The 24,228-nt window shown below is 47.3% G+C and overlaps 1 protein-coding gene across 1 annotated transcript in view; it reads right to left on the bottom strand.

Annotated features, from left to right (window-relative positions):
• Positions 1-24,228, bottom strand: part of GAB2 (GRB2 associated binding protein 2) — a 158,467-nt gene that overhangs the window by 51,634 nt on the left and 82,605 nt on the right. Inside the window, exon 2 of the mRNA XM_070944059.1 lies at positions 10,927-11,227. Coding sequence (XP_070800160.1) covers positions 10,927-11,227 — 301 coding nt within the window. The remainder of the gene's footprint in view (positions 1-10,926; positions 11,228-24,228) is intronic.

Genomic DNA, 24,228 nt, shown 5'->3' with positions numbered 1-24,228 from the left:
AGAGGAGGAGGAGGAGGAGGAGGAGGAGGAGGAGGAGGAGAACGGCGACTGTGGGGTCCTTGGTGCTCTCTGAGCTTCCTTGTTTTCTTGCAGACGTTTCATTACCCAATTAGGTAGCATCATCAGTTCTAGAAGAGAGTGGGGTTTCCAGAGGAGGAGGAGGAGGAGGAGGAGGAGGAGGAGGAGGAGGAGGAGGAGGAGGAGGAGGAGGAGGAGGAGGAGGAGGAGAACGGCGACTGTGGGGTCCTTGGTGCTCTCTAAACTTCCTTGTTTTCTTGCAGACGTTTCATTACCCAATTAGGTAGCATCATCAGTTCTAGAAGAGAGTGGGGTTTCCAGAGGAGGAGGAGGAGGAGGAGGAGAACGGCGACTGTGGGGTCCTTGGTGCTCTCTAAGCTTCCTTGTTTTCTTGCAGACATTTCATTACCCAATTAGGTAGCATCATCAGTTCTAGAAGAGAGTGGGGTTTCCAGAGGAGGAGGAGGAGGAGGAGGAGGAGAACGGCGACTGTGGGGTCCTTGGTGCTCTCTGAGCTTCCTTGTTTTCTTGCAGACGTTTCATTACCCAATTAGGTAGCATCATCAGTTCTAGAAGAGAGTGGGGTTTCCAGAGGAGGAGGAGGAGGAGGAGGAGGAGGAGAACGGCGACTGTGGGGTCCTTGGTGCTCTCTGAGCTTCCTTGTTTTCTTGCAGACGTTTCATTACCCAATTAGGTAGCATCATCAGTTCTAGAAGAGAGTGGGGTTTCCAGAGGAGGAGGAGGAGGAGGAGGAGGAGAACGGCGACTGTGGGGTCCTTGGTGCTCTCTAAACTTCCTTGTTTTCTTGCAGACGTTTCATTACCCAATTAGGTAGCATCATCAGTTCTAGAAGAGAGTGGGGTTTCCAGAGGAGGAGGAGGAGGAGGAGGAGGAGGAGAACGGCGACTGTGGGGTCCTTGGTGCTCTCTGAGCTTCCTTGTTTTCTTGCAGACGTTTCATTACCCAATTAGGTAGCATCATCAGTTCTAGAAGAGAGTGGGGTTTCCAGAGGAGGAGGAGGAGGAGGAGGAGGAGAACGGCGACTGTGGGGTCCTTGGTGCTCTCTAAACTTCCTTGTTTTCTTGCAGACGTTTCATTACCCAGTTAGGTAGCATCATCAGTGCTAGAAGGGAGTGGGGTTTCCAGAGGAGGAGGAGGAGGAGGAGGAGGAGGAGGAGGAGGAGGAGGAGGAGGAGGAGGAGGAGGAGGAGGAGGAGGAGGAGGAGGAGGAGGAGGAGGAGGAGAACGGCGACTGTGGGGTCCTTGGTGCTCTCTAAACTTCCTTGTTTTCTTGCAGACGTTTCATTACCCAATTAGGTAGCATCATCAGTTCTAGAAGGGAGTGGGGTTTGTGGAGAGGAGGAGGAGGAGGAGGAGAACAATGACTGTGGGGTCCTTGGTGCTCTCTGAGCTTCCTTTTTTCTTGCAGACGTTTCATTACCCAATTAGGTAGCATCATCAGTTCTAGAAGAGAGTGGGGTTTCCAGAGGAGGAGGAGGAGGAGGAGGAGGAGAACGGCGACTGTGGGGTCCTTGGTGCTCTCTAAACTTCCTTGTTTTCTTGCAGACGTTTCATTACCCAATTAGGTAGCATCATCAGTTCTAGAAGAGAGTGGGGTTTCCAGAGGAGGAGGAGGAGGAGGAGGAGGAGGAGGAGGAGGAGGAGGAGGAGGAGGAGGAGGAGGAGGAGGAGAACAATGACTGTGGGGTCCTTGGTGCTCTCTGAGCTTCCTTTTTTCTTGCAGACGTTTCATTACCCAATTAGGTAGCATCATCAGTTCTAGAAGGGAGTGGGGTTTGTGGAGAGGAGGAGGAGGAGGAGGAGAACGGCGACTGTGGGGTCCTTGGTGCTCTCTAAACTTCCTTGTTTTCTTGCAGACGTTTCATTACCCAATTAGGTAGCATCATCAGTTCTAGAAGAGAGTGGGGTTTCCAGAGGAGGAGGAGGAGGAGGAGGAGGAGGAGGAGGAGGAGAACAATGACTGTGGGGTCCTTGGTGCTCTCTGAGCTTCCTTTTTTCTTGCAGACGTTTCATTACCCAATTAGGTAGCATCATCAGTTCTAGAAGAGAGTGGGGTTTCCAGAGGAGGAGGAGGAGGAGGAGGAGAACGGCGACTGTGGGGTCCTTGGTGCTCTCTAAGCTTCCTTGTTTTCTTGCAGACATTTCATTACCCAATTAGGTAGCATCATCAGTTCTAGAAGAGAGTGGGGTTTCCAGAGGAGGAGGAGGAGGAGGAGGAGGAGAACAATGACTGTGGGGTCCTTGGTGCTCTCTGAGCTTCCTTGTTTTCTTGCAGACGTTTCATTACCCAATTAGGTAGCATCATCAGTTCTAGAAGAGAGTGGGGTTTCCAGAGGAGGAGGAGGAGGAGGAGGAGGAGAACGGCGACTGTGGGGTCCTTGGTGCTCTCTGAGCTTCCTTGTTTTCTTGCAGACGTTTCATTACCCAATTAGGTAGCATCATCAGTTCTAGAAGAGAGTGGGGTTTCCAGAGGAGGAGGAGGAGGAGGAGGAGAACGGCGACTGTGGGGTCCTTGGTGCTCTCTGAGCTTCCTTGTTTTCTTGCAGACGTTTCATTACCCAATTAGGTAGCATCATCAGTTCTAGAAGAGAGTGGGGTTTCCAGAGGAGGAGGAGGAGGAGGAGGAGAACGGCGACTGTGGGGTCCTTGGTGCTCTCTAAACTTCCTTGTTTTCTTGCAGACGTTTCATTACCCAGTTAGGTAGCATCATCAGTGCTAGAAGGGAGTGGGGTTTATGGAGAGGAGGAGGAGGAGGAGGAGGAGGAGAAAGAGAACGGCGACTGTGGGGTCCTTGGTGCTCTCTGAGCTTCCTTGTTTTCTTGCAGACGTTTCATTACCCAATTAGGTAGCATCATCAGTTCTAGAAGAGAGTGGGGTTTCCAGAGGAGGAGGAGGAGGAGGAGGAGGAGGAGGAGGAGGAGGAGGAGGAGGAGGAGGAGGAGGAGGAGGAGGAGGAGGAGAACAATGACTGTGGGGTCCTTGGTGCTCTCTGAGCTTCCTTTTTTCTTGCAGACGTTTCATTACCCAATTAGGTAGCATCATCAGTTCTAGAAGAGAGTGGGGTTTCCAGAGGAGGAGGAGGAGGAGGAGGAGAACGGCGACTGTGGGGTCCTTGGTGCTCTCTGAGCTTCCTTGTTTTCTTGCAGACGTTTCATTACCCAATTAGGTAGCATCATCAGTTCTAGAAGAGAGTGGGGTTTCCAGAGGAGGAGGAGGAGGAGGAGGAGGAGAACGGCGACTGTGGGGTCCTTGGTGCTCTCTGAGCTTCCTTGTTTTCTTGCAGACGTTTCATTACCCAATTAGGTAGCATCATCAGTTCTAGAAGAGAGTGGGGTTTCCAGAGGAGGAGGAGGAGGAGGAGGAGGAGAACGGCGACTGTGGGGTCCTTGGTGCTCTCTGAGCTTCCTTGTTTTCTTGCAGACGTTTCATTACCCAATTAGGTAGCATCATCAGTTCTAGAAGAGAGTGGGGTTTCCAGAGGAGGAGGAGGAGGAGGAGGAGGAGGAGAACGGCGACTGTGGGGTCCTTGGTGCTCTCTAAACTTCCTTGTTTTCTTGCAGACGTTTCATTACCCAATTAGGTAGCATCATCAGTTCTAGAAGAGAGTGGGGTTTCCAGAGGAGGAGGAGGAGGAGGAGGAGGAGGAGAACGGCGACTGTGGGGTCCTTGGTGCTCTCTGAGCTTCCTTGTTTTCTTGCAGACGTTTCATTACCCAATTAGGTAGCATCATCAGTTCTAGAAGAGAGTGGGGTTTCCAGAGGAGGAGGAGGAGGAGGAGGAGGAGAACGGCGACTGTGGGGTCCTTGGTGCTCTCTAAACTTCCTTGTTTTCTTGCAGACGTTTCATTACCCAATTAGGTAGCATCATCAGTTCTAGAAGAGAGTGGGGTTTCCAGAGGAGGAGGAGGAGGAGGAGGAGGAGGAGAACGGCGACTGTGGGGTCCTTGGTGCTCTCTAAACTTCCTTGTTTTCTTGCAGACATTTCATTACCCAATTAGGTAGCATCATCAGTTCTAGAAGAGAGTGGGGTTTCCAGAGGAGGAGGAGGAGGAGGAGGAGGAGGAGGAGGAGAACGGCGACTGTGGGGTCCTTGATGCTCTCTAAGCTTCCTTGTTTTCTTGCAGACATTTCATTACCCAATTAGGTAGCATCATCAGTTCTAGAAGAGAGTGGGGTTTCCAGAGGAGGAGGAGGAGGAGGAGGAGGAGGAGGAGGAGAACAATGACTGTGGGGTCCTTGGTGCTCTCTGAGCTTCCTTTTTTCTTGCAAACGTTTCATTACCCAATTAGGTAACATCATCAGTTCTAGAAGGGAGTGGGGTTTGCAGAGGAGGAGGAGGAGGAGGAGGAGGAGGAGGAGGAGGAGGAGGAGGAGGAGGAGGAGGAGAACGGCGACTGTGGGGTCCTTGGTGCTCTCTAAGCTTCCTTGTTTTCTTGCAGACGTTTCATTACCCAGTTAGGTAGCATCATCAGTGCTAGAAGGGAGTGGGGTTTATGGAGAGGAGGAGGAGGAGGAGGAGGAGGAGAAAGAGAACGGCGACTGTGGGGTCCTTGGTGCTCTCTGAGCTTCCTTGTTTTCTTGCAGACGTTTCATTACCCAATTAGGTAGCATCATCAGTTCTAGAAGAGAGTGGGGTTTCCAGAGGAGGAGGAGGAGGAGGAGGAGGAGAACGGCGACTGTGGGGTCCTTGGTGCTCTCTAAACTTCCTTGTTTTCTTGCAGACATTTCATTACCCAATTAGGTAGCATCATCAGTTCTAGAAGAGAGTGGGGTTTCCAGAGGAGGAGGAGGAGGAGGAGGAGGAGGAGGAGGAGAACAATGACTGTGGGGTCCTTGGTGCTCTCTGAGCTTCCTTTTTTCTTGCAAACGTTTCATTACCCAATTAGGTAACATCATCAGTTCTAGAAGGGAGTGGGGTTTGCAGAGGAGGAGGAGGAGGAGGAGGAGGAGGAGGAGGAGGAGGAGGAGGAGGAGGAGGAGGAGGAGGAGGAGAACGGCGACTGTGGGGTCCTTGGTGCTCTCTGAGCTTCCTTGTTTTCTTGCAGACGTTTCATTACCCAATTAGGTAGCATCATCAGTTCTAGAAGAGAGTGGGGTTTCCAGAGGAGGAGGAGGAGGAGGAGGAGGAGGAGGAGGAGAACAATGACTGTGGGGTCCTTGGTGCTCTCTGAGCTTCCTTTTTTCTTGCAAACGTTTCATTACCCAATTAGGTAACATCATCAGTTCTAGAAGGGAGTGGGGTTTGCAGAGGAGGAGGAGGAGGAGGAGGAGGAGGAGGAGGAGGAGGAGGAGGAGGAGGAGGAGGAGGAGGAGAACAATGACTGTGGGGTCCTTGGTGCTCTCTGAGCTTCCTTGTTTTCTTGCAGACGTTTCATTACCCAATTAGGTAACATCATCAGTGCTAAGTAAGGAGTGCTGTTTCCTTTCAAGCTAACAGTAAAAAGCCCAACCAAAGAACCTCCGAGGTCGCTTCCACCAACACTAACAGGCCAAGCCTCTAGAATACAAACTGACAGCAAACAACACTCCTTACTAGCACTGGTGATGCTCAACAATTAATCACTGGAACGAATTGCCTCATGAAGTTGTGGGTGCTTTTAAAAAGAGACTGGGCAGCCATTTGTCTGAAAAAGTAACCTGGCTAACTTTTTTGCCCTCACGTGCCAAAAGCGGGGGGAGTGCAGGGGGGTTCGCACACATGCGTACCCACACCCATAATTCAATGCCCCCTTGTGCCCCCCCATTTATTTATTTATTTATTTATTTATTTTATTTCTATACCGCCCTTCTCCCGAAGGACTCAGGGCAGTGTACAGCCTGATTAAGAGCACAAAGACAGACAAACTTAAAAATAATTAAAATTATTAAATGATAGGCTCAATTATAAAACCCCCAAATTTAAAATCCCATATTTAAAAACCAATTAAAATCTTTACCTTGATAGCCCAGCCTGGCGGAACAACAAGGTTTTTGAGGGCACAGCGAAATACACGGAGGTCGGAGATCTTACGCATTTCCGGGGGCAGTTCATTCCAAAGGGCTGGGGCTCCCACAGAGAAGGCCCTCCCCCTGGGTGTCGCCAGCCGACATAATTTGGCCGATGGCACCCTGAGGAGACCCTCTCTGTGGGAGCGGACTGGCCGGTGGGAGGCTACTGGTGGCAGAAGACGGTCTCGAAGGTACCCGGGTCCTATGCCATGGAGCGCTTTAAAGGTGGTAACCAACACCTTGAATCGCACCCGGAAGACCACCGGGAGCCAGTTCAGCTCGCGCAGGAGGGGTGTCACGTGGGCATAACGAGTTGCGCCCATAACCACCCGCGCGGCCGCATTCTGGACCAGTTGGAGCCTCCGGGTGCTTTTCAAGGGGAGCCCCATGTAGAGAGCATTGCAGTAGTCCAGTCGGGAGGTGACAAGGGCGTGAGTGACTGTGCGCACGACCCCCGCCGCGCTCCCCCCGTTTTTGGCATGCGACAAAGGTTACTGGTGGGTGCGGTAGGTCTGTTTTTTTTGCCCTCCCCAGGCTCTAGAGGCTTTCTTGGAGCCTGGGGAGGGTGAAAACAGCCTCCCCCACCACCCCTGGAGGCCCTCTGGAGGCCAAAAATGCCCTCCCAGAGCCTCCGTGCGAGCCCTGTACTTACCTGGCATCCAAAACGGGTCACATGGAGACTCCTGGGAGGGAAGGGGTGGCATCGGCGGGGACAGCCGTAAATCAGCTGGCCGGCGCACGCATGCACACTGGAGCTGAGCTAGGGCAATGACTCCGGTGCCCACAGATATGGCTCCGCGTGCCACCTGTGGCACACATGTCATAGGTTCGCCGTCATGCGTATAGAGTCTCCTGCCTGAGCAGGGGGTTGGACTAGAAGATCTCCAAGGTCCCTTCCAACTCTGTTATTCTGTTATTTCTTTTTTAATTTTTATTGAGTATAAATATTAAAAAAGACATAACATACCCACAACAAACATTTATACAACATATTCACAAAAAGATTATGATTTCTTCTTAAGCATTTTTTCAAAGTGACATTCTACAATACTACTTATAATATATTTCTTCACCTCTCCTTAATCCAATAACATTTTCTTTATATAGTTAAATCGGTAATATTTCCCCCTATATTTTTTGTTTATTTCTCACTTTTAACCAATTATACCAATTATTCCATATTTTGTAATAATCTGAACAAATAACAGGAACACAGATAGAAAAAGAACCAGAAACATTTTTATTAGGAATTTTTAACAAATCATATCCTAAAGATATCAAATATCTCACAATTCACATATTAACCGCTGCAAGAATAACTTACGCAAAGAATTGGAAGCAAGAAAGAACACCAAATGAAATAGAAGTAATAGAAAAAAAATCTTAGAATGTGCTGAAATGGATAGGTTAACCAAAGAAATACAAGAAAGAGAAGAATCAGATTATTCTGTTATTTCTTTTGGGCACAAACAGCAATGGAGTGAGGGGAAATAACATGCTTCAAACTTCCCAGGCCGAAGAGACAGAGATGTGCCAACGTAAAGCTCTTTTCTCTGAATGTGGAAAAAAACTCATATATATTTAAAGTAGGGACTGTCCCTAAGTGAACCTGGCTTCCAGTGCCCCTTCCTGTTGTTTAATACTTTCTGAAACAGGTGCTTTGTGAGCTCAGAGGCGTAAAATATTTTCTGCGTGGAAGGCATAGAGAGGTAATTTTTAGGGATGGGCTTCAAAAATTTTAGCAAGGGGTTCTCTGCCTGGTTGTGTTGTGGCTCCGTTACCTGAGCCTGTGTCATCGGTAGGAGAGGACTCCGAGAGTGAAGGAGAGGAGTTGGCAAGGCCTCCCTCTCCAGGACTCTCCTCTCTGGCAATGCCTTCGGTGTCCGCCGAAGGGCAAGAGATAGGGCCGGGGCCAAGCACGTCCACGCAGCCACAGGTGGACAGTAATGAGGGAGATGAGTCTTGGCTGGATCCTCGGCAGCGTCACAGAGATAAGCGCGCGCAACAGAAGAAAAGGTGTGCCAGAGATTAAGCTGAGTCACTGGACCACACCCCACAGGGTATAAAAGGGGGTGAGGTGGCCATTCAGACTCTGTGATGGACAAAACTAACTACTATCGAGTCACATTGCATCTTTGGAAACAACATTATCAGCCTTGGATTTAATTACAGACTGGACAATTCTTGACTGTGTGTATTTTGTTTTATGAGTAAAGTTCTTGGCAAGCAGCTACTGGGTTGCTGCCAAGCTTCTTATCGGAAGAATTGGTTGTCTGCCAGTTTATTTAACCCCCGGCTGTCTGTTTGTGTGCGTGTGTGAGACGGGGACAGAACAGGTTGCTGGGTGGGTATGGCCATGTTGGGTGTGGCCTAGTTGGCTTCCTGCACCACGGTGGAGGGGCCATTTTTGCCCTCCCCAGGCTCCAGAGGCTTTCCTCGAGCCATGACCTTTTTCCAAAGTCTCAACATCTTTTTTTGTGACGTGGTGATGACCAAAACTGGATGCGCTATTCCAGGTGTGACCTTACTAAAGGCTTTATAAAGCAGTACTAATCCTTCCCGCGATTTTGATTCTATCCCTTTATTTATACAACCCAGGATTGTGTTAGCCATCTCTCACCCCATTCCCTGCCTCTGTGCCCCCCCAAAATACAAAAAATAAAAAAAGGCTGAATTTTGCGATTAAACGTCAGTAGCAAAACTATTGTTTAGATATTTGCGGTTTTGGATGTTTGAGTGAATTTGCAAATGTAAGAATTGGAGCTGTTTGCCTCCCCAAAGGATTGATAGTCTCGTTCCCACCTTTAAAACCTTTGAAGACGCCAACATCTGGGTTAAAGATTTCATTGCGGGGACATCGGATAATTCTTGGGGAAATCTGCTACCGCCCACAGCGCATAGGAAGTGGCCTCTCTCTTCTGCATACCATCCAAACACCCACAAACACAACACTTTCTCAACCCAGAAGAAACAGCTCCAAAGAAGGGTAAGAGCCAGTTTGGTCTTGTGGCTAAGCTGCTGGCCTAGGGATCAAGAGCTGGTGAGTTCTAGTTCTGCCTTAGGTATGAAAGGCAGCTAGGTGATTTTTGGGACAATAAGAGTCTATTATTTTTACAAATAACAGGGTGGCAAAGATATCTGACACACTTTCTTCCCCTTATTTTCCCCACAACAACTCTGCAAGGTAGATCGGGCTGAGAGAAAAGGACTGGTGCAAAGTCACCCATCCAGCTTACATGGCTGAGGCAGGACTGGAACTCACCGTCTCCTGCTGATTGGCCTAAAGTCACCCAGCCGGCTTTCACGCCTAAGGCAGAACTAGAACTCCTCATCTCCTGGTCATTGGCCCAAAGTCCCCTACTCAGTCTAAGGTGGGACTAGAACTCACCATCACTTGGTCATTGGCCCTACTAAGTCTAAGGTGGGACTAGAACTCACCATCTCCTGGTGATTGGCCTAAAGTCACCCATCCAGCTTTCATGCCTAAGGCAGAACTAGAACTCCTCATCTCCTGGTCATTGGCCCAAAGTCCCCTACTAAGTCTAAGGTGGGACTAGAACTCACCATCGCCTGGTCATTGGCCCAAAGTCCCCTACTAAGTCTAAGGTGGGACTAGAACTCACCATCACCTGGTCATTGGCCCAAAGTCCCCTACTAAGTCTAAGGTGGGACTAGAACTCGCCATCACCTGGTGATTGGTCCAAAGTCATCCATCCAGTTTTCATGCCTAAGGCAGGGTTAGAACTCACCATCTCCTGGTGATTGGCCTAAAGTCACCCATCCAGCTTTCATGCCTAAGGAAGAACTAGAACTCCTCATCTCCTGGTCATTGGCCCAAAGTCCCCTACTAAGTCTAAGGTGGGACTAGAACTCCTCATCTCCTGGTCATTGGCCCAAAGTCCCCTACTAAGTCTAAGGTGGGACTAGAACTCACCATCACCTGGTCATTGGCCCAAAGTCCCCTACTAAGTCTAAGGTGGGACTAGAACTCACCATCACCTGGTGATTGGTCCAAAGTCACCCATCCAGCTTTCATGTCTAAGGCAGAACTAGAACTCCTCATCTCCTGGTCATTGGCCCAAAGTCCCCTACTAAGTCTAAGGTGGAACTAGAACTCACCATCACCTGGTCATTGGCCCAAAGTCCCCTACTAAGTCTAAGGTGGGACTAGAACTCACCATCACCTGGTCATTGGCCCAAAGTCACCCATCCAGCTTTCATGCCTAAGGCAGAACTAGAACTCCTCATCTCCTGGTCATTGGCCCAAAGTCCCCTACTAAGTCTAAGGTGGGACTAGAACTCACCATCACCTGGTCATTGGCCCAAAGTCCCCTACTAAGTCTAAGGTGGAACTAGAACTCACCATCACCTGGTCATTGGCCCAAAGTTCCCTACTAAGTCTAAGGTGGGACTAGAACTCACCATCACCTGCTGATTGGCCTAAAGTCACCCAGCCGGCTTTCACGCCTAAGGCAGATCTAGAACTCCTCATCTCCTGGTCATTGGCCCAAAGTTCCCTACTAAGTCTAAGGTGGAACTAGAACTCCTCATCTCCTGGTCATTGGCCCAAAGTCCCCTACTAAGTCTAAGGTGGAACTAGAACTCGCCATCACCTGGTCATTGGCCCAAAGTCCCCTACTAAGTCTAAGGTGGGACTAGAACTCACCATCACCTGGTGATTGGTCCAAAGTCACCCATCCAGCTTTCATGCCTAAGGCAGAACTAGAACTCCTCATCTCCTGGTCATTGGCCCAAAGTCCCCTACTAAGTCTAAGGTGGGACTAGAACTCACCATCACCTGGTCATTGGCCCAAAGTCCCCTACTAAGTCTAAGGTGGGACAAAAGTCTAAGGTTGGCCCAAAATATTTGACGCCACTCGATGTGAAACGCGGAACTCACCCGGATGGTCTTCCGACTGGTTGAACCCGCAAATCTGACAAATGTTCCGCACCCATTTGTTCATGTCCTCTTCCGTTTCCGCCACCAGGTAGAAGGTCCTCTCGCTGGTTTTGATGTCAAAGACGAAACTGTCCTGCAGTTCCTTCTTGTTGAAGGTCAACCCGGCGTCCACTTGTTCACAAAAATTGAGATTGATCACGCGCAGGGGCTTCTTGGAGTGATTGTTTTTGTAGTACTCCAGGACATCGGGATCACCGCTCATCCGGCCACTGCGAAGGATAAACCATCGTTTCTTCCATGCCTGGAAGACACAGAAAAAAAAAAGAGAGAGATTTTTTAATTCTTGGAAAGAGAAGCAGCTGCCTCGGTTTGATTCCAATTGAGCTGGGATTACAAGTGTTCCTTAAATTATGACTGTAATTGCGCATTCAATTTACGGCCATTCGTTGAGTGATCGTTTGAAGTTACGACGGCACTGAAAAAAGTGACCTAAGACTGTTTTTCACACTTATGACCCCAGGGTCACATGATCAAAATTCAGACACGTGACAATTGATTCATATTTATGACAATCGCAGTATTCCGTGTGTGTGTCACGTGATCCCCTTTTGTGAGCTTCTGACGGGCAAAGTCAATGGGGAAGCCCTATTCACTTAACGACCACGTGGCTAACTTAACAATGGAAGCGATTCACTTAACAACTGCGGCAAGAAAGGTCGTGAAATGGGGTAAAACTCACTTAACAAATGTCTCGCTTAGCAACAGAAATTTGGGGCTCAATTGTGGTCGTAAGTCAGGGACTACCTGTACCAGGGGTGAAATGCTCCCGGTTCGGACCGGATCACCCGATCCGGTAGCGATGGCAGCGGGTGGTTTGGAGAACCGGTAGCAAAAATCCCTGCGGACCCCCCCCTCCACCATGCCCAGCTGAGCCGCGCAATCATCAGAGGCTGTTTTTTTTTTAACTTTTAAAAGCATTTTTTCTACCACCTCTTCTGACGAAAAAATGCTTTTAAAAATAATTTAAAAAAAGCCTCTGATGATCGCGCGGCTCAGCTGGGATCGTCAGAGGCTTTTAAAAGCATTTTTTCTACAACCTCTTCAGCCGAAAAAATGCTTTTAAAAGTAAAAAAAAAAAAAGCCTCTGATGATCGCGCGGCTCAGCTGGGATCGTCAGAGGCTTTTAAAAGCATTTTCTCTACAACCTCTTCGGCCGAAAAAATGCTTTTAAAAGTAAAAAAAAAAAAAAGCCTCTGATGATCGCGCGGCTCAGCTGGGATCGTCAGAGGCTTTTCAAAGCATTTTTTTCTGCAACCTCTTGGCCGAAGAGGTGGTTAAAAAAATGCTTTGAAAAGTTTCTGACGATCCCAGCTGAGTTGCCTGATCGGCAGAGGCTTTTCAAAGCATTAGAAAAAATGCTTTGAAAAGTTAAAAAAAAAAAATGGCCACGCCCACCCAGTCACATTACCCCTCCCCCACCAAGCCACGCCCACAGAACCGGTAGTAACAAATTTTACATTTCACCCCTGACCTCTACGGTCCTAAGTCAAGTTCCCCACTAGAAACGGGAAGCAAAATGCGGTTTTTGGAAATCTGGCGAATCAGCCCGAACCGGTAGCATTTCACCCCTGGTCGTGTGATCTCCTTTTGTGACCTTCTGGCGAACAAAATCAATGGGGAAGCCTGATTCACTTAACAACCGTGTTACTAACTTAACAATGGCAGTGTATTCACTTAAGAACGGAAGCACGAAAGGTCGTAAAATGGGGGTAAACCTCACTTAACAAATGTCTTCCTTAGCAACATAAATTTGGGGCTTAAAATGTGACTGTAAGTAGAGGACTGCCTGTAATGTATTTCTCCGATGGCTAATTCTGAAATTCAACGCATCATTTGGGTATCATTGCAACTTCCAAGAAACACAGGTGACAAATCAACCCAGTTTTGAATCATCTGTACTCCAGCGGAGGAGAGGATGAGCTGCAATTTCATCAGCTGCAATTTCGGGGACAAATAAATCACAGCAGGAGAGAAACATCCCGAGGGCTTGTTTTGAAGCTTGTGGGCTGAAATGTGTCGAGGGAAGCATGCTAATTCATTTGTGTGTCCTAATAAAGCGAGAATTGTCAAAACACATTATGGGTTTATACGGGTGCTGGGAACGCCTGGGAATGATTCAGAAGAGTTGCATTTGGACTCGCTGCTAATTAATACAGCCCCATCTCTCTCTCTCTTTTTTTTTTCAGACTTCCACACGAGTTTAAACAAAGAGATGGGGCTGCTTTAATGAACCAACTCATTGAAAACATCTCTTCAAGCAGCCCCATTTGTTTTCAGACTTCCACATCAGCTTAAAAGCAGAGATCTAGCTGCTTTAATGAGTCAGTTCAAGAAAACAACTCTTTAAGCAGCCCCATCTTATTTTCAGACATCCATATCAGCTTAAACAAAGAGATGGGGCTGCTTTAATGAACCAACTCATTGAAAACATCTCTTCAAGCAGCCCCATTTGTTTTCAGACTTCCACATCAGCTTAAAAGCAGAGATCTAGCTGCTTTAATGAGTCAGTTCAAGAAAACAACTCTTTAAGCAGCCCCATCTTATTTTCAGACATCCATATCAGCTTAAACAAAGAGATGGGGCTGCTTTAATGAACCAACTCATTGAAAACTTCTCTTCAAGCAGCCCCATTTGTTTTCAGACCTCCACATCATCTTAAAAAACAGAGATGGGGCTGCTTTAATGAGTCAGCTCATGAAAACAACTCTTCAAGCAACCCCATCTTTTTTTCAGACCTCTACATCAGCTTAAACAACGTGATGAGACTGTTTTAATGAGTCAGCTCATGGAAACAACTCTTCAAGCAATCCCATCTTTTTAAAGACTTCCACATGAATTTAAACAAAGTGATGGGGCTGCTTTAATGAGTCAACTCATGAAAGCAACTCTTCAATCAGCCCTATCTTTCTTCAGACTTGCACCCGAGCTGCTTTGGACTTGCGGCTAATTAATAAAAGCTCCATCTTTTTTTCTCCAGACTTCCACATGAATTTAAAGACAGAGATGTGGCTGCTTTAATGAGTCAGCTCATGAAACTCTTCAAGCAGCCCCATCTTATTTTTCAGACTTCCACATCAGCTTAAACAAAGAGATGGGGTTGCTTTAATGAGTCAGTTCATGAAAATAATTCTTCAAGCAGCCCCATCTCTTTTAAGACTTCCACATCAGCTTAAACAAAGAGAGGGGCTACTTTAATGAGTCAGCTCATGAAAACAATTCTCCAATTTCAGCCCCCATCTTATTTTCAGACTTCCAGATCAGCTTAAACAAAGTGACGGGGCTGTTTTAATGCATCAGCTCTTCAAGCAGCCCCATCTTTTGCACGGAAAGCTAAAAGAGGAAGAAGAGACGGTTGCTTTCAGAAGCAGCTGGACTCTGGAGGTGCTATGTTCACATAAAATCTGTAGCACTTCTTCTGAATCATTCCACTCTAGTTTACTAGAGTGGAATGCTAGTTGGGCTTACGGAATCGCCCTTCCCATCTGTTTAGAGTTCTGCAAGATAGCAAGCTCCTATTAATCATGATGTTTTTCGGCTTTTAGGTAGTAAGAGACCAGAAATTCTAAAGCCCAGAGCCCAGTTTACTAACAATTTTTGTTTTTGTCAGAAGAAGAAACAACAAGTCCTCCTGCACAAATATCTGTACATGATTATTATTTTTTTGCCCGACCCCAAGAAACCTCTTGGAAAGATCTTGAACTCGCTGGAAATAACCTTGAATGGGCAATGAAATGCAGAGCTGTGATTTATGAGTATTGTCAGTACACGCTGATCCTAGATGACAAAAAGCTTGAGTTCGTAGGTTTGCCAAAACTCAAGTCTGGAGAAACATTTATTTAGCGTGTTTATAATGTTACATGGCTTTCCAAGTTGGTCAAGGCAGCCGCCACTAAAATTGATATAATGGAAATTCAAGGGGCAAGGTGGGACATCAGAAGTAAATCAATTTTAGAGCTGCGACAGAGATGGAGAAGTAGATTTTTGAAGCGAAGAGGACGACCAAATCACTCTGCGTTAATTACAGTAATTAAGTTCTGCAGCTTTTATTCATTTTTGAGCTGTTTAATACAACGAAACGCAAACGAGCACACACAGACCACATCCATCAGATTACAAAACTCTGATCTGATTTTTTGACTGTATCCCACGCACTTCTCAAATCACATGGACTAGAAACTTAGCTTTAAGAGTTGATGGGTGTGGGTGTAACTGGAGGCTCCCACTTTAACAACACCAAAGAGGGACCGCAGTTATGAATTGTCTCCCTAAAACCCTAACCCTAACCCTAAAATGTGTAAACTCCCTGCAACTAAGTGCCAAAGCCCACTGTAACAACATTGCCAAAAAGGCATTAAGAGTTGTTAACCTTATCTTGCGTAGCTTCTCCTCTGGTAATGTTGTACTCAGGGGTGGGTTCTACATTTTTTTACTACCGGTTCTGTGGGCGTGGCTTATTTTGTGGGTGTGGCTTGGAGGTCATGTGACTAGGTGGGCGTGGCTAGCTGGTCAGAGTCATTTCTGGAAGGTCCTCGCACTTACAACCAGTCCTCGCACTTACGACCCGACTCATTTGTTTGCTTTTAACACTGATCAGCTGTAGGGCGGCCCTTTGAAGCCCCGCGGCAAGAGTTTAAACAGTTTTTTTTCCCCTCTAGTCATCAGCTGGGACTCAGGAGGCAGCGATAGATTGGGGGTGGGACCAAATAAAAGGTAAGAATAACGTGGGTGGGTGGGGGGGGGTGGGAGGGCGGGGGGGGAAGAACCGGTTCGGTGATGTCATATCGTCACCGCTACTGGCTCGGCCGAACCGGACCGAACCGGGAGGAACCCACCACTGATTGTACTACTAACTAGAGCCGTGATGGCGAACCTATGGCACGCGTGCCAGAGGTGGCATGTAGAGCCCTCTCTGTGGGCACATGAGCTGTCGCCGAGCAAAGCTCCATTGCCCATGCGCCTGTACCTCCCACTGGTCGGCTGATTTTCGGGATGTGCACGGGGTAGGGTGCATGCAGTGGTGGGATTCAAATAATTTAACAACCGATTCTCTGCCCTAATGATTTCTTCCAACAACCGGTTCACCAGATGGCTCAGAAAGTTAACAACCGGTTCTCCCGAAGTTGGTGCGAACTGGCTGAATCCCTCCACTGGGTGCATGCAGGAGATGCATGCACATGCATGGGGGGGGGTCCCGTGTGCATGCGGGAAGGGGTGGGGGGTTGCGCGCACATGCGCAGGGAGGTGGGGGGAGCATGGCATCCGCCCCACGGCCCATTTTTGGGCCCAGGAGGCTCCCAGGAGACTGCCAGGAGTCTCCACGCGGCTTGTTTTGGATGCCAAGTAAGTGCAGGGCCTGCGCAGAGCCTGGGGAGGGTGAAAAACAGGCCTCCCGGAAGTCCGGAAACGGGGCCATCTCCAGCCTCCGGAGGGCATGTGCGGGAGAGGGGGGAGATGTCATGCACGGATGTGCAGGGGTATGTGCATTCCATTATGGGTGCTGGCACGCATGCCCTTTTGGCACACGAAGAGAAAAAGGTTAGCCATCACTGAACTAGAGCATACAAAACCTTTGCTAGACCAATTCTTGAATACAGCTCATCTGTCTGGAACCCAGGCACTGCATATCGGACATAAATACAATCGAGAGAGTCCAGGGATATTTTACGAGAGGAGTCCTCCATTCCTCTACCCGTAATAAAATACCTTCTGCCACCAGACTTCAAATTTTGGGCTTAGACATCTTAGAACTACGCCGCCTTCAGTCTGACCTAAGTGTAGCACATAAAATTATCTGCCAAAATGTCCTTCCTGTCAACAACTACTTCCGCTTCAATCACAACAATGCACGAGCACATAATAGATACAAACTCAAGGTAAACCGCTCCAAACTCGATTGCAGAAAATACGACTTCAGCAACAGAGTGGTCAATGCCTGGAATGCACTACCTGACCAAACCCCCAAAACTTTAACCTTAAACTGTCTACTGTTTTATTTATTTATTTATTTATTTATTTATTTATTTATTTATTTATTTATTTTTGAATTTATATACCGCCCTTTTCCACCTAGGGACTCAGGGTGGTGAACAGCCGAAATTAAATTATATTATACAATATAAAAGTTAAGATAGCTAAAATAAATTAAATCAATCGGCCCCCAATTTGAAACCCCAAAGCTATACAATTAAAACTAACCCATAAAAGAAACTTAATTAGGACAGGCCGGCTTGCTGAAATAAAAACGTCTTCAGGGCCTTATGGAAAGTGCGGAGGTCCGGGATCAGTCGTATTCCGGGAGGAAGCTCGTTCCAGAGGGCGGGTGCCCCCACAGAGAAGGCTCTCCCCCTGGGGGCTGCCAGCCAACATTGCTTGACCGACGGCACCCTGAGGAGGCCCTCTCTGTGCGAGCGTATTGGCCTGTGAGAGGTTATTGGTAGCAGAAGGCGGTCTCGTAAATACCCTGGCCCTAAGCCATGGAGCGCTTTAAAGGTGAGAACCAACACCGTGAAGCGCACCCGGAAGACCACCAGGAGCCAGTGCAGCTCGCGCAGGAGAGGTGTTATACGGGAGCGCCATGTCGCTCCCGTAATCACCCGCGCAGCCGCATTCTGGATCAGTTGGAGCCTCCGGGTGCTTCTCAAGGGGAGCCCCATGTAGAGAGCGTTACAATAGTCCAGGCAGTACTACTGTTGACCTCACCCCATTCCTAAGAGGTCTGTAAGGGGCGTGAATATGTGCACCAGTGTGCCTACCGTCCCTGTCCTAATATTCCTTTTTACTTAGTCTTTTCATGTATTCAAATTATGTTTATACCTGTTCTGTCCCCAACCACACGCACACACACCAACAGACGTTCAAGAGTTAAAGACCAAACCAGCCGGCAAAATCCTTTTCCTTATGATAACGGAACTTGGCAACAACCTAGTGGCTGCCTGTCAAGAGTTTATTATTTACGAAGAGGAGAGATAACTTCTCCCCACTCCTGGTACATCAAAAGAAACAGCTCAATAATTACGGAGTCAATCAAGTCCAGAGATAATCCAGCAAAGTCTATAGCAAAAAGTCAGGCAATGCAGAATGGCGTGGAAGCTTTCAGCTTTGTTCGTCACAAGGTTTGACTGGCCACCACGCTCCCTTTTATATCCTGTGGGGTGTGGTCCAGTGACTCAGCCTAATCTCGGGCACGCCTTTTCTTCTGTTGCGCGCGCTTATCTCTGCGACGCTGGCGTGGATCCAGCCAAGACTCATTACCCTCATCACTGTCCATCTGTGGCTGCGTGGACGTGCTTGGCCCCGGCCCTATCTCTTGCCCTTCGGCGGACACCGAAGGCATTGCCAGAGAGGAGGGTCCTGGAGAGGGAGGCCTTGCCAACTCCTCTCCTTCACTCTCGGAGTCCTCTCCTGCCGATGACACAGGCTCAGGTAACGGAGCCACAACAATACCTTTACCTGTTATCTTATATAGGATCTCCTGCTTGAGCAGGGGGTTGGACTAGAAGACCTCCAAGGACCCTTCCAGCTCTATTCTAATTGACTGAACATTTGATCCAAAGCTCTGCTCAATAAACCCCAACCATGGATCACGATGAACCATCATTCGCTTCCGCTATTTCTTATTGGCAGTTCAGATTTAAGCATTAGTGCCTGTGATTCCGAAGGTAATAAATGGCCATCACGCTTAGAGGCCACCGACAGACAGATCTTCCCCGAAAGCCATCTTAAATTAGCGGCCGTCACATTGATGCCAGTCAGTTCCCGAAGTTTAATTACAAGCATTTCCTTTTATCCAGCATCTCAGCCATCCTGCCAAGCCGTTCATTATCGCATCCCTCCTTGGTATAATTTAGCAAATAAACCCTGACGTGTCACCCAGATTGGAACTGGCTCTGACACTGTCCTTGGCATTGTCTTCTGAATCTGTTTGTGCTTCTCGCAGACACCCGGTGAAATTTGAAGTGGTTTGCCTCTTCAAATTTCGCGTATTGCCCTTGTATAGCATCGATCCAGGCACTGCGGAAAAAATTGAAGCGTTGGCTCTAAGCTACTTGGCAAAAGAAGGGTGGAAAAACACTACACCAAAGGCCTCAGCAGTGGCTTCAAGTTGCAATGCGCCAGGATTAAGTTTGTCTAAGGCAGTGTTTCTTATGCTTGACAATTTTAGGTTGGGTGGACTTCAACTCCCAGAATTCTCCACGAAGCATGCTTCAAGATGGGTGGACTTCAACTCCCAGAATTCCTTAGCTAGCATCCTTCAAGATACATAGACTTCAATTCCCAGAGTCCCAGGCAGTATTACCTCAAGATATCTGCACCTCACTCCCAGAATTCCCCAGCCAGCTTGCTTCAAGATATGTGGACTTCAACTCCCAGAATTCCCCAGCCAGCTTGCTTCAAGATATGTGGACTTCAACTCCCAGAATTCCCCAGCTAGCATCCTTCAAGATATGTGGACTTCAACTCCCAAAACCCCACAGTCAATATAGCTTCAAGATGTATGGACTTAAACTCCCAGAATTCCTGAGCCAGCATGTTTCAAGATGCAGACTTCAATTTCCAGAATTCCCCAACTAACATGCTTCAAGATATGTGAATCTTACTCCCAGAGTCCCACAGTCTATATTGCTTCAAGATGCAGATTTCAGTTCCCAGAATTCCCCAGCCAGCATCAAGTGTGGACTTCAACTCCCAGAATTCCCCAGTCAATATAGCTTCAAGATGTATGGACTTCTTGAATTCCATTCCATTCCATCCTTAGCTAGCATCCTTCAAGATACATAGACTTCAATTCCCAGAGTCCCAGGCAGTATTACCTCAAGATATCTGCACCTCACTCCCAGAATTCCCCAGCCAGCATGCTTCAAGATGTGTGGACTTCAACTCCCAGAATTCCCCAGCCAGCATCCTTTAAGTGTGGACTTCAACTCCCAAAATCTCACAGTCAATATAGCTTCAAGATGTATGGACTTCAACTCCCAGAATTCCCGAGCCAGCATGTTTCAAGATGCAGACTTCAATTCCCAGAATTCCCCAACTAACATGCTTCAAGATATGTGATCCTCACTCCCAGAATCCCACAGTCTGTATTGCTTCAAGATGCAGACTTCAATTCCCAGAATTCCCATGCTTCAAGATATGTGATCCTCACTCCCAGAATCCCACAGTCTGTATTGCTTCAAGATGCAGACTTCAATTCCCAGAATTCCCATGCTTCAAGATGTGTGAACTTCAACCCCCCCAAATCCCACAGTCAATATACTTTCAAGATGTGTGGACTTCAACTCCCAGAATTCCCCAGCCAGCATGCTTCAAGTTGTGAGGACAACACTCAGAATCCCACAGCCAATATTGCTTCAAGATGCAAATTTCAATTCCCAGAATTCCTCAGCTAGCTTCCTTCAAAATGTGTGGACTTCAACTCCCAGAATTCCCCAGCCAGCTGGCTGGAGAATTCTGGGAGTTGAAGTCCACATATCTTAAAATGGCCAAGGTCGAGAAACAATTCTTTAAGGGCAACTTTGTAAGCCCAGATGCCAACAGCTGGTGACCTTACGCTCTTCCTCCCTTTAAGCAAACATCTGTTGTGTATGTGGGAAAGAGCAAACTGTGAGACTCTGCCTTTCAGATCTGCTCCTCGCATCATGCGTCTGTCTGCCAAGAAGTACATGTACTTGTCAGATCCATCTCAAAAGGACTGCCAAAAAGAGACAGCGGAGGCCTGGAATTAGAATTTTAAAAGCAGGAAAGAATGCTAGTCTTTAATCACAGGCTGTCAACCAAGCTGTAGATGGGATCGGTGAACTCCTTGAGCGCATAATCTTGTTGTTGTCTTTTATTTATTAAATTTTCAAGGCTGCCTCTTCTACAGACAGCCATGGACTCTTCCTTCATCTGAGGGCAGATTTATAACTTGGAGGGGTGGGTTAGGCTGCCTGGTACAGATCAGATGGCTTTAAACCAGGGATGAAATCCAGCAGATTCTGACAGATTCTGCAGAACTGGTAGCAGAAATTTGGAACAGTTCGGAGAACCGGTAGTGGAAATTTTGAGTAGTTCGGAGAACCGGCAAATACCACCTCTGGCTGGTCCCAGAGTGGGGTGGGAATGGAGATTTTGCAATATCCTTCCCCTGCCATGCCCACCAAGCCACGCCCACCAAGCCACGCCCACAGAACCAGTAGTAAAAAAAATTGGATTTCACCACTGCTTTAAAGTAGGGTTTGCCAACGTTGGCAATTTCCAGGTAGAGGTAGTCCTCAACATACAAACGTTCATTTTAGTGACTGAAAAATGTGACGTAAGACCATTTTTTGCACTTACGACCAACAACCAACTCAAATGATCAAAATTCAGACGATTGATAACTGAACAGAACAGAATAACAGAGTTGGAAGGGATCTTGTAGGTCATCTAGTCCAACCCTCCCAAGTCCCGCCCGAACAGGAGACCATACGCCATTTCTGACAGATGGCAGTCCAATCTCGTCTTGAAAGTCTCCAGGGATGAAGCTCCCACAACTTCTGAAGGCAACTTCTGTTCCATTGGTTGATTGTTCTCACTGTCAGAAAATTTCTCCTTATTTCCAGGTTGAATCTCTCCTTGATCAGTTTCCATCCATTATTCCTTGTCTGGCTTTCGGGTGCTTTGGAAAATAGGTTGACCCCCTCCTCTCTGTGGCAACCCCTCTAATATTGGAATACTACTATCATTTATGTATATATATGTCTTTGGTTATACGGGTTTTCTCCCGCGTAAAATTGGAAGTGTCTTGGCGACGTTTCGACGAAGTCTCATTCGTCATCTTCAGGCTGGTGTTTTCGGCTTCGTGCTTCTAGGAGCAATGTGAGATCGCAGCTGTTTCTTCCTTTTAACTGCTAGTGGGGGTGTGAACTGATTGGGTGGAAGCTTGGCTGTGTTCTGATTGAGTGGAGGTGTGTTCTGATTGGTTGGGGGCTTGGCTCAGAAAACCTCAGAAAACAAATATATATATATATATATATATATATATATATATATATATATATATATATATATCTGCATATATTTAGTTGCATTATATTATATATGATGTTCGTCCATCGTGTTTGAAGAGTATCTTGACATCTAACGGGTTTGTAGGCTTTTCACGGTATGTCCACAGGTGGCTTAGTAAGGCCTATATGGGCACGTATATTATACATACATATATATATATTTAGTTGTGTTCTGGGGTCATGAGATCATATTTTGTGTCCTTCTGACAAGCAAAGTCAATGGGGAAGTCATATTCACTTAACAGCTGCGGCAGGAAAAGTTGCAAAATGGGGCAAAACTCAGGGGAGACGTGATAGCAGTGTTCCAATAACTCAGGGGCTGCCCCAAAGAAGAGGGAGTCTCCGAAGCACCTGAGGGTAGGACAAGAAGCAATGGGTGGAAACTAATCAAGGAGAGAAGCAACTTAGAACTAAGGAGAAATTTCCTGACAGTGAGAACAATTAACCAGTGGAACAACTCGCCTCCAGAAGTTGTGAATGCTCCAATACTGGAAGTTTTTAAGAAGATGTTGGATAACCATTTGTCGGAAGTGGTATAGGGTTTCCTGCCTAAGCAGGGGGTTGGACTAGAAGACTTCCAAGGCCCCTTCCAACTCTGTTATTCTATTCTATTCACTTAACAACTGCCTTGCTTAACAACAGAAATGTTGGGCTCAGGTATAATCTTAGTGTCAGCACGTCAAAATGCATTTATCCTAGTGCTGACTTGAGAAGGAGAACGCAAGTGTCTGCAACTGGACGGTTGCCTTTCACCTACTTATTTTCCCTGGAGATAATATCCCCTAGGAGATGGATGGGAGGGGGGAAATTCTTTGAATTGGAGCAGTAGATTAGGGGTGAATGATTGGGAAGATGGCCAATGAATGCAGAGGAGTGGGGGAAGGAAGAGGAGGGATTTTGGGTCAGCACATCAGTGCTGGCTGCAAGGAGTCAGTGTAAAAGTTGCCGTGCTAAATAAAATGGAAGTTTGTTTCAAAAAAGACTTTGTTTGAGACGCAATTTATTTGAAGACGGCCTGAAAACCTGACACTTAGTCAAGGACTCTCTGTAGATGGACTTCAACTCCCAGAATTCCACAGCCACCATATAGTAGCTATTGCTGAGAATTATGGGAGTTGAAGTCCACTCACCTTCAATTTGCCAAGGTTGGGAAACTATGGTTTTAAATACATCCCTTTGTATCCTGTCATGCAGGTGGTCCTTAACGTACAACAGTTCCTTTAGTGATCATTCAAATTTACAACAGAACTGAAAAAAGTGATGTATGATCCTTTTTCATGTTTACAATCATTGGCAGCATCCCCTTGTCACGTGATCAAAATTCAGATTCTTGGCAACTGACTCATATTTATGACGGTTGCAATTCCCGGGGTCACGTGATCCCCTTTTGCAATTTATTATTTTTTTTATTTTATTGAATTGGTATGCCGCCCTACTCCCGAAGGACTCAGGGCAGTGAACAGCCATAGAATAAATACAAATTTTGTATATAAATACAAAATTTAAAATAGAGTAAAACGAATTAAATAATTTGGCTGAAAATTAAAAACCCCAATAATTTAAAACCAAATTTAAAATTTCCATTTAAAAAGGGGAAAGACTTAGGTCAGGCCAGCTTGATGAAATAGGAAAGTCTTGAGCGCGCGACGGAAGGTGCGTAGATCCGGGATCCTCCATATCTCCGGGGGGAGCTCGTTCCAGATAGCAGGTGCCCCCACAGAGAAGGCTCTCCCCCTGGGGGCCACCAGTCGACATTGTTTGGCCGACGGCACCCGGAGGAGGAGCCCCTCTCTATGGGAGCCCCTCTCTATGGGACCGTACTGGCCGGTGGAAGGCTACTGGTGGTAGCAGGCGGTCCCGTAAGTAACCAGGTCCTAAGCCATGGAGCGCTCTAAAGGTGATAATCAAGACCTTGAAGCGCACTCGGAAGACCACTGGGAGCCAGTGCAGCTCGCGCAGGAGAGGTGTTACATGGGAGCGCCACGGCGCTCCCATTACCACCCGCACGACCGCACTCTGTGCCAATTGGAGCCTCCAACTCTTCTGACAAGTAATGTCAATGGGGAAGCCAGGTTTCCTTAACAACCTTGTTATTAATGTAAAAACTGCAGGAATTCGCTTAACAACTGTGGCAGGAAAAGTTGTAAAATGGAGCAAAATTCACTGATCAGAAGTCTCAGTTAGCAACAGAAATTTTGGGCTCAAATTGTGG

Source organism: Pituophis catenifer, unplaced genomic scaffold (assembly GCF_029215685.1).
Source record: "Pituophis catenifer annectens isolate HBS135680 unplaced genomic scaffold, rPitCat1.0.hap2 SCAF_4, whole genome shotgun sequence".
Lineage (NCBI taxonomy): Eukaryota > Metazoa > Chordata > Lepidosauria > Squamata > Colubridae > Pituophis > Pituophis catenifer.
The sequence above is the reverse complement of the archived record's forward strand: the minus strand, read 5'-3'. Positions and strand labels throughout refer to the sequence as shown.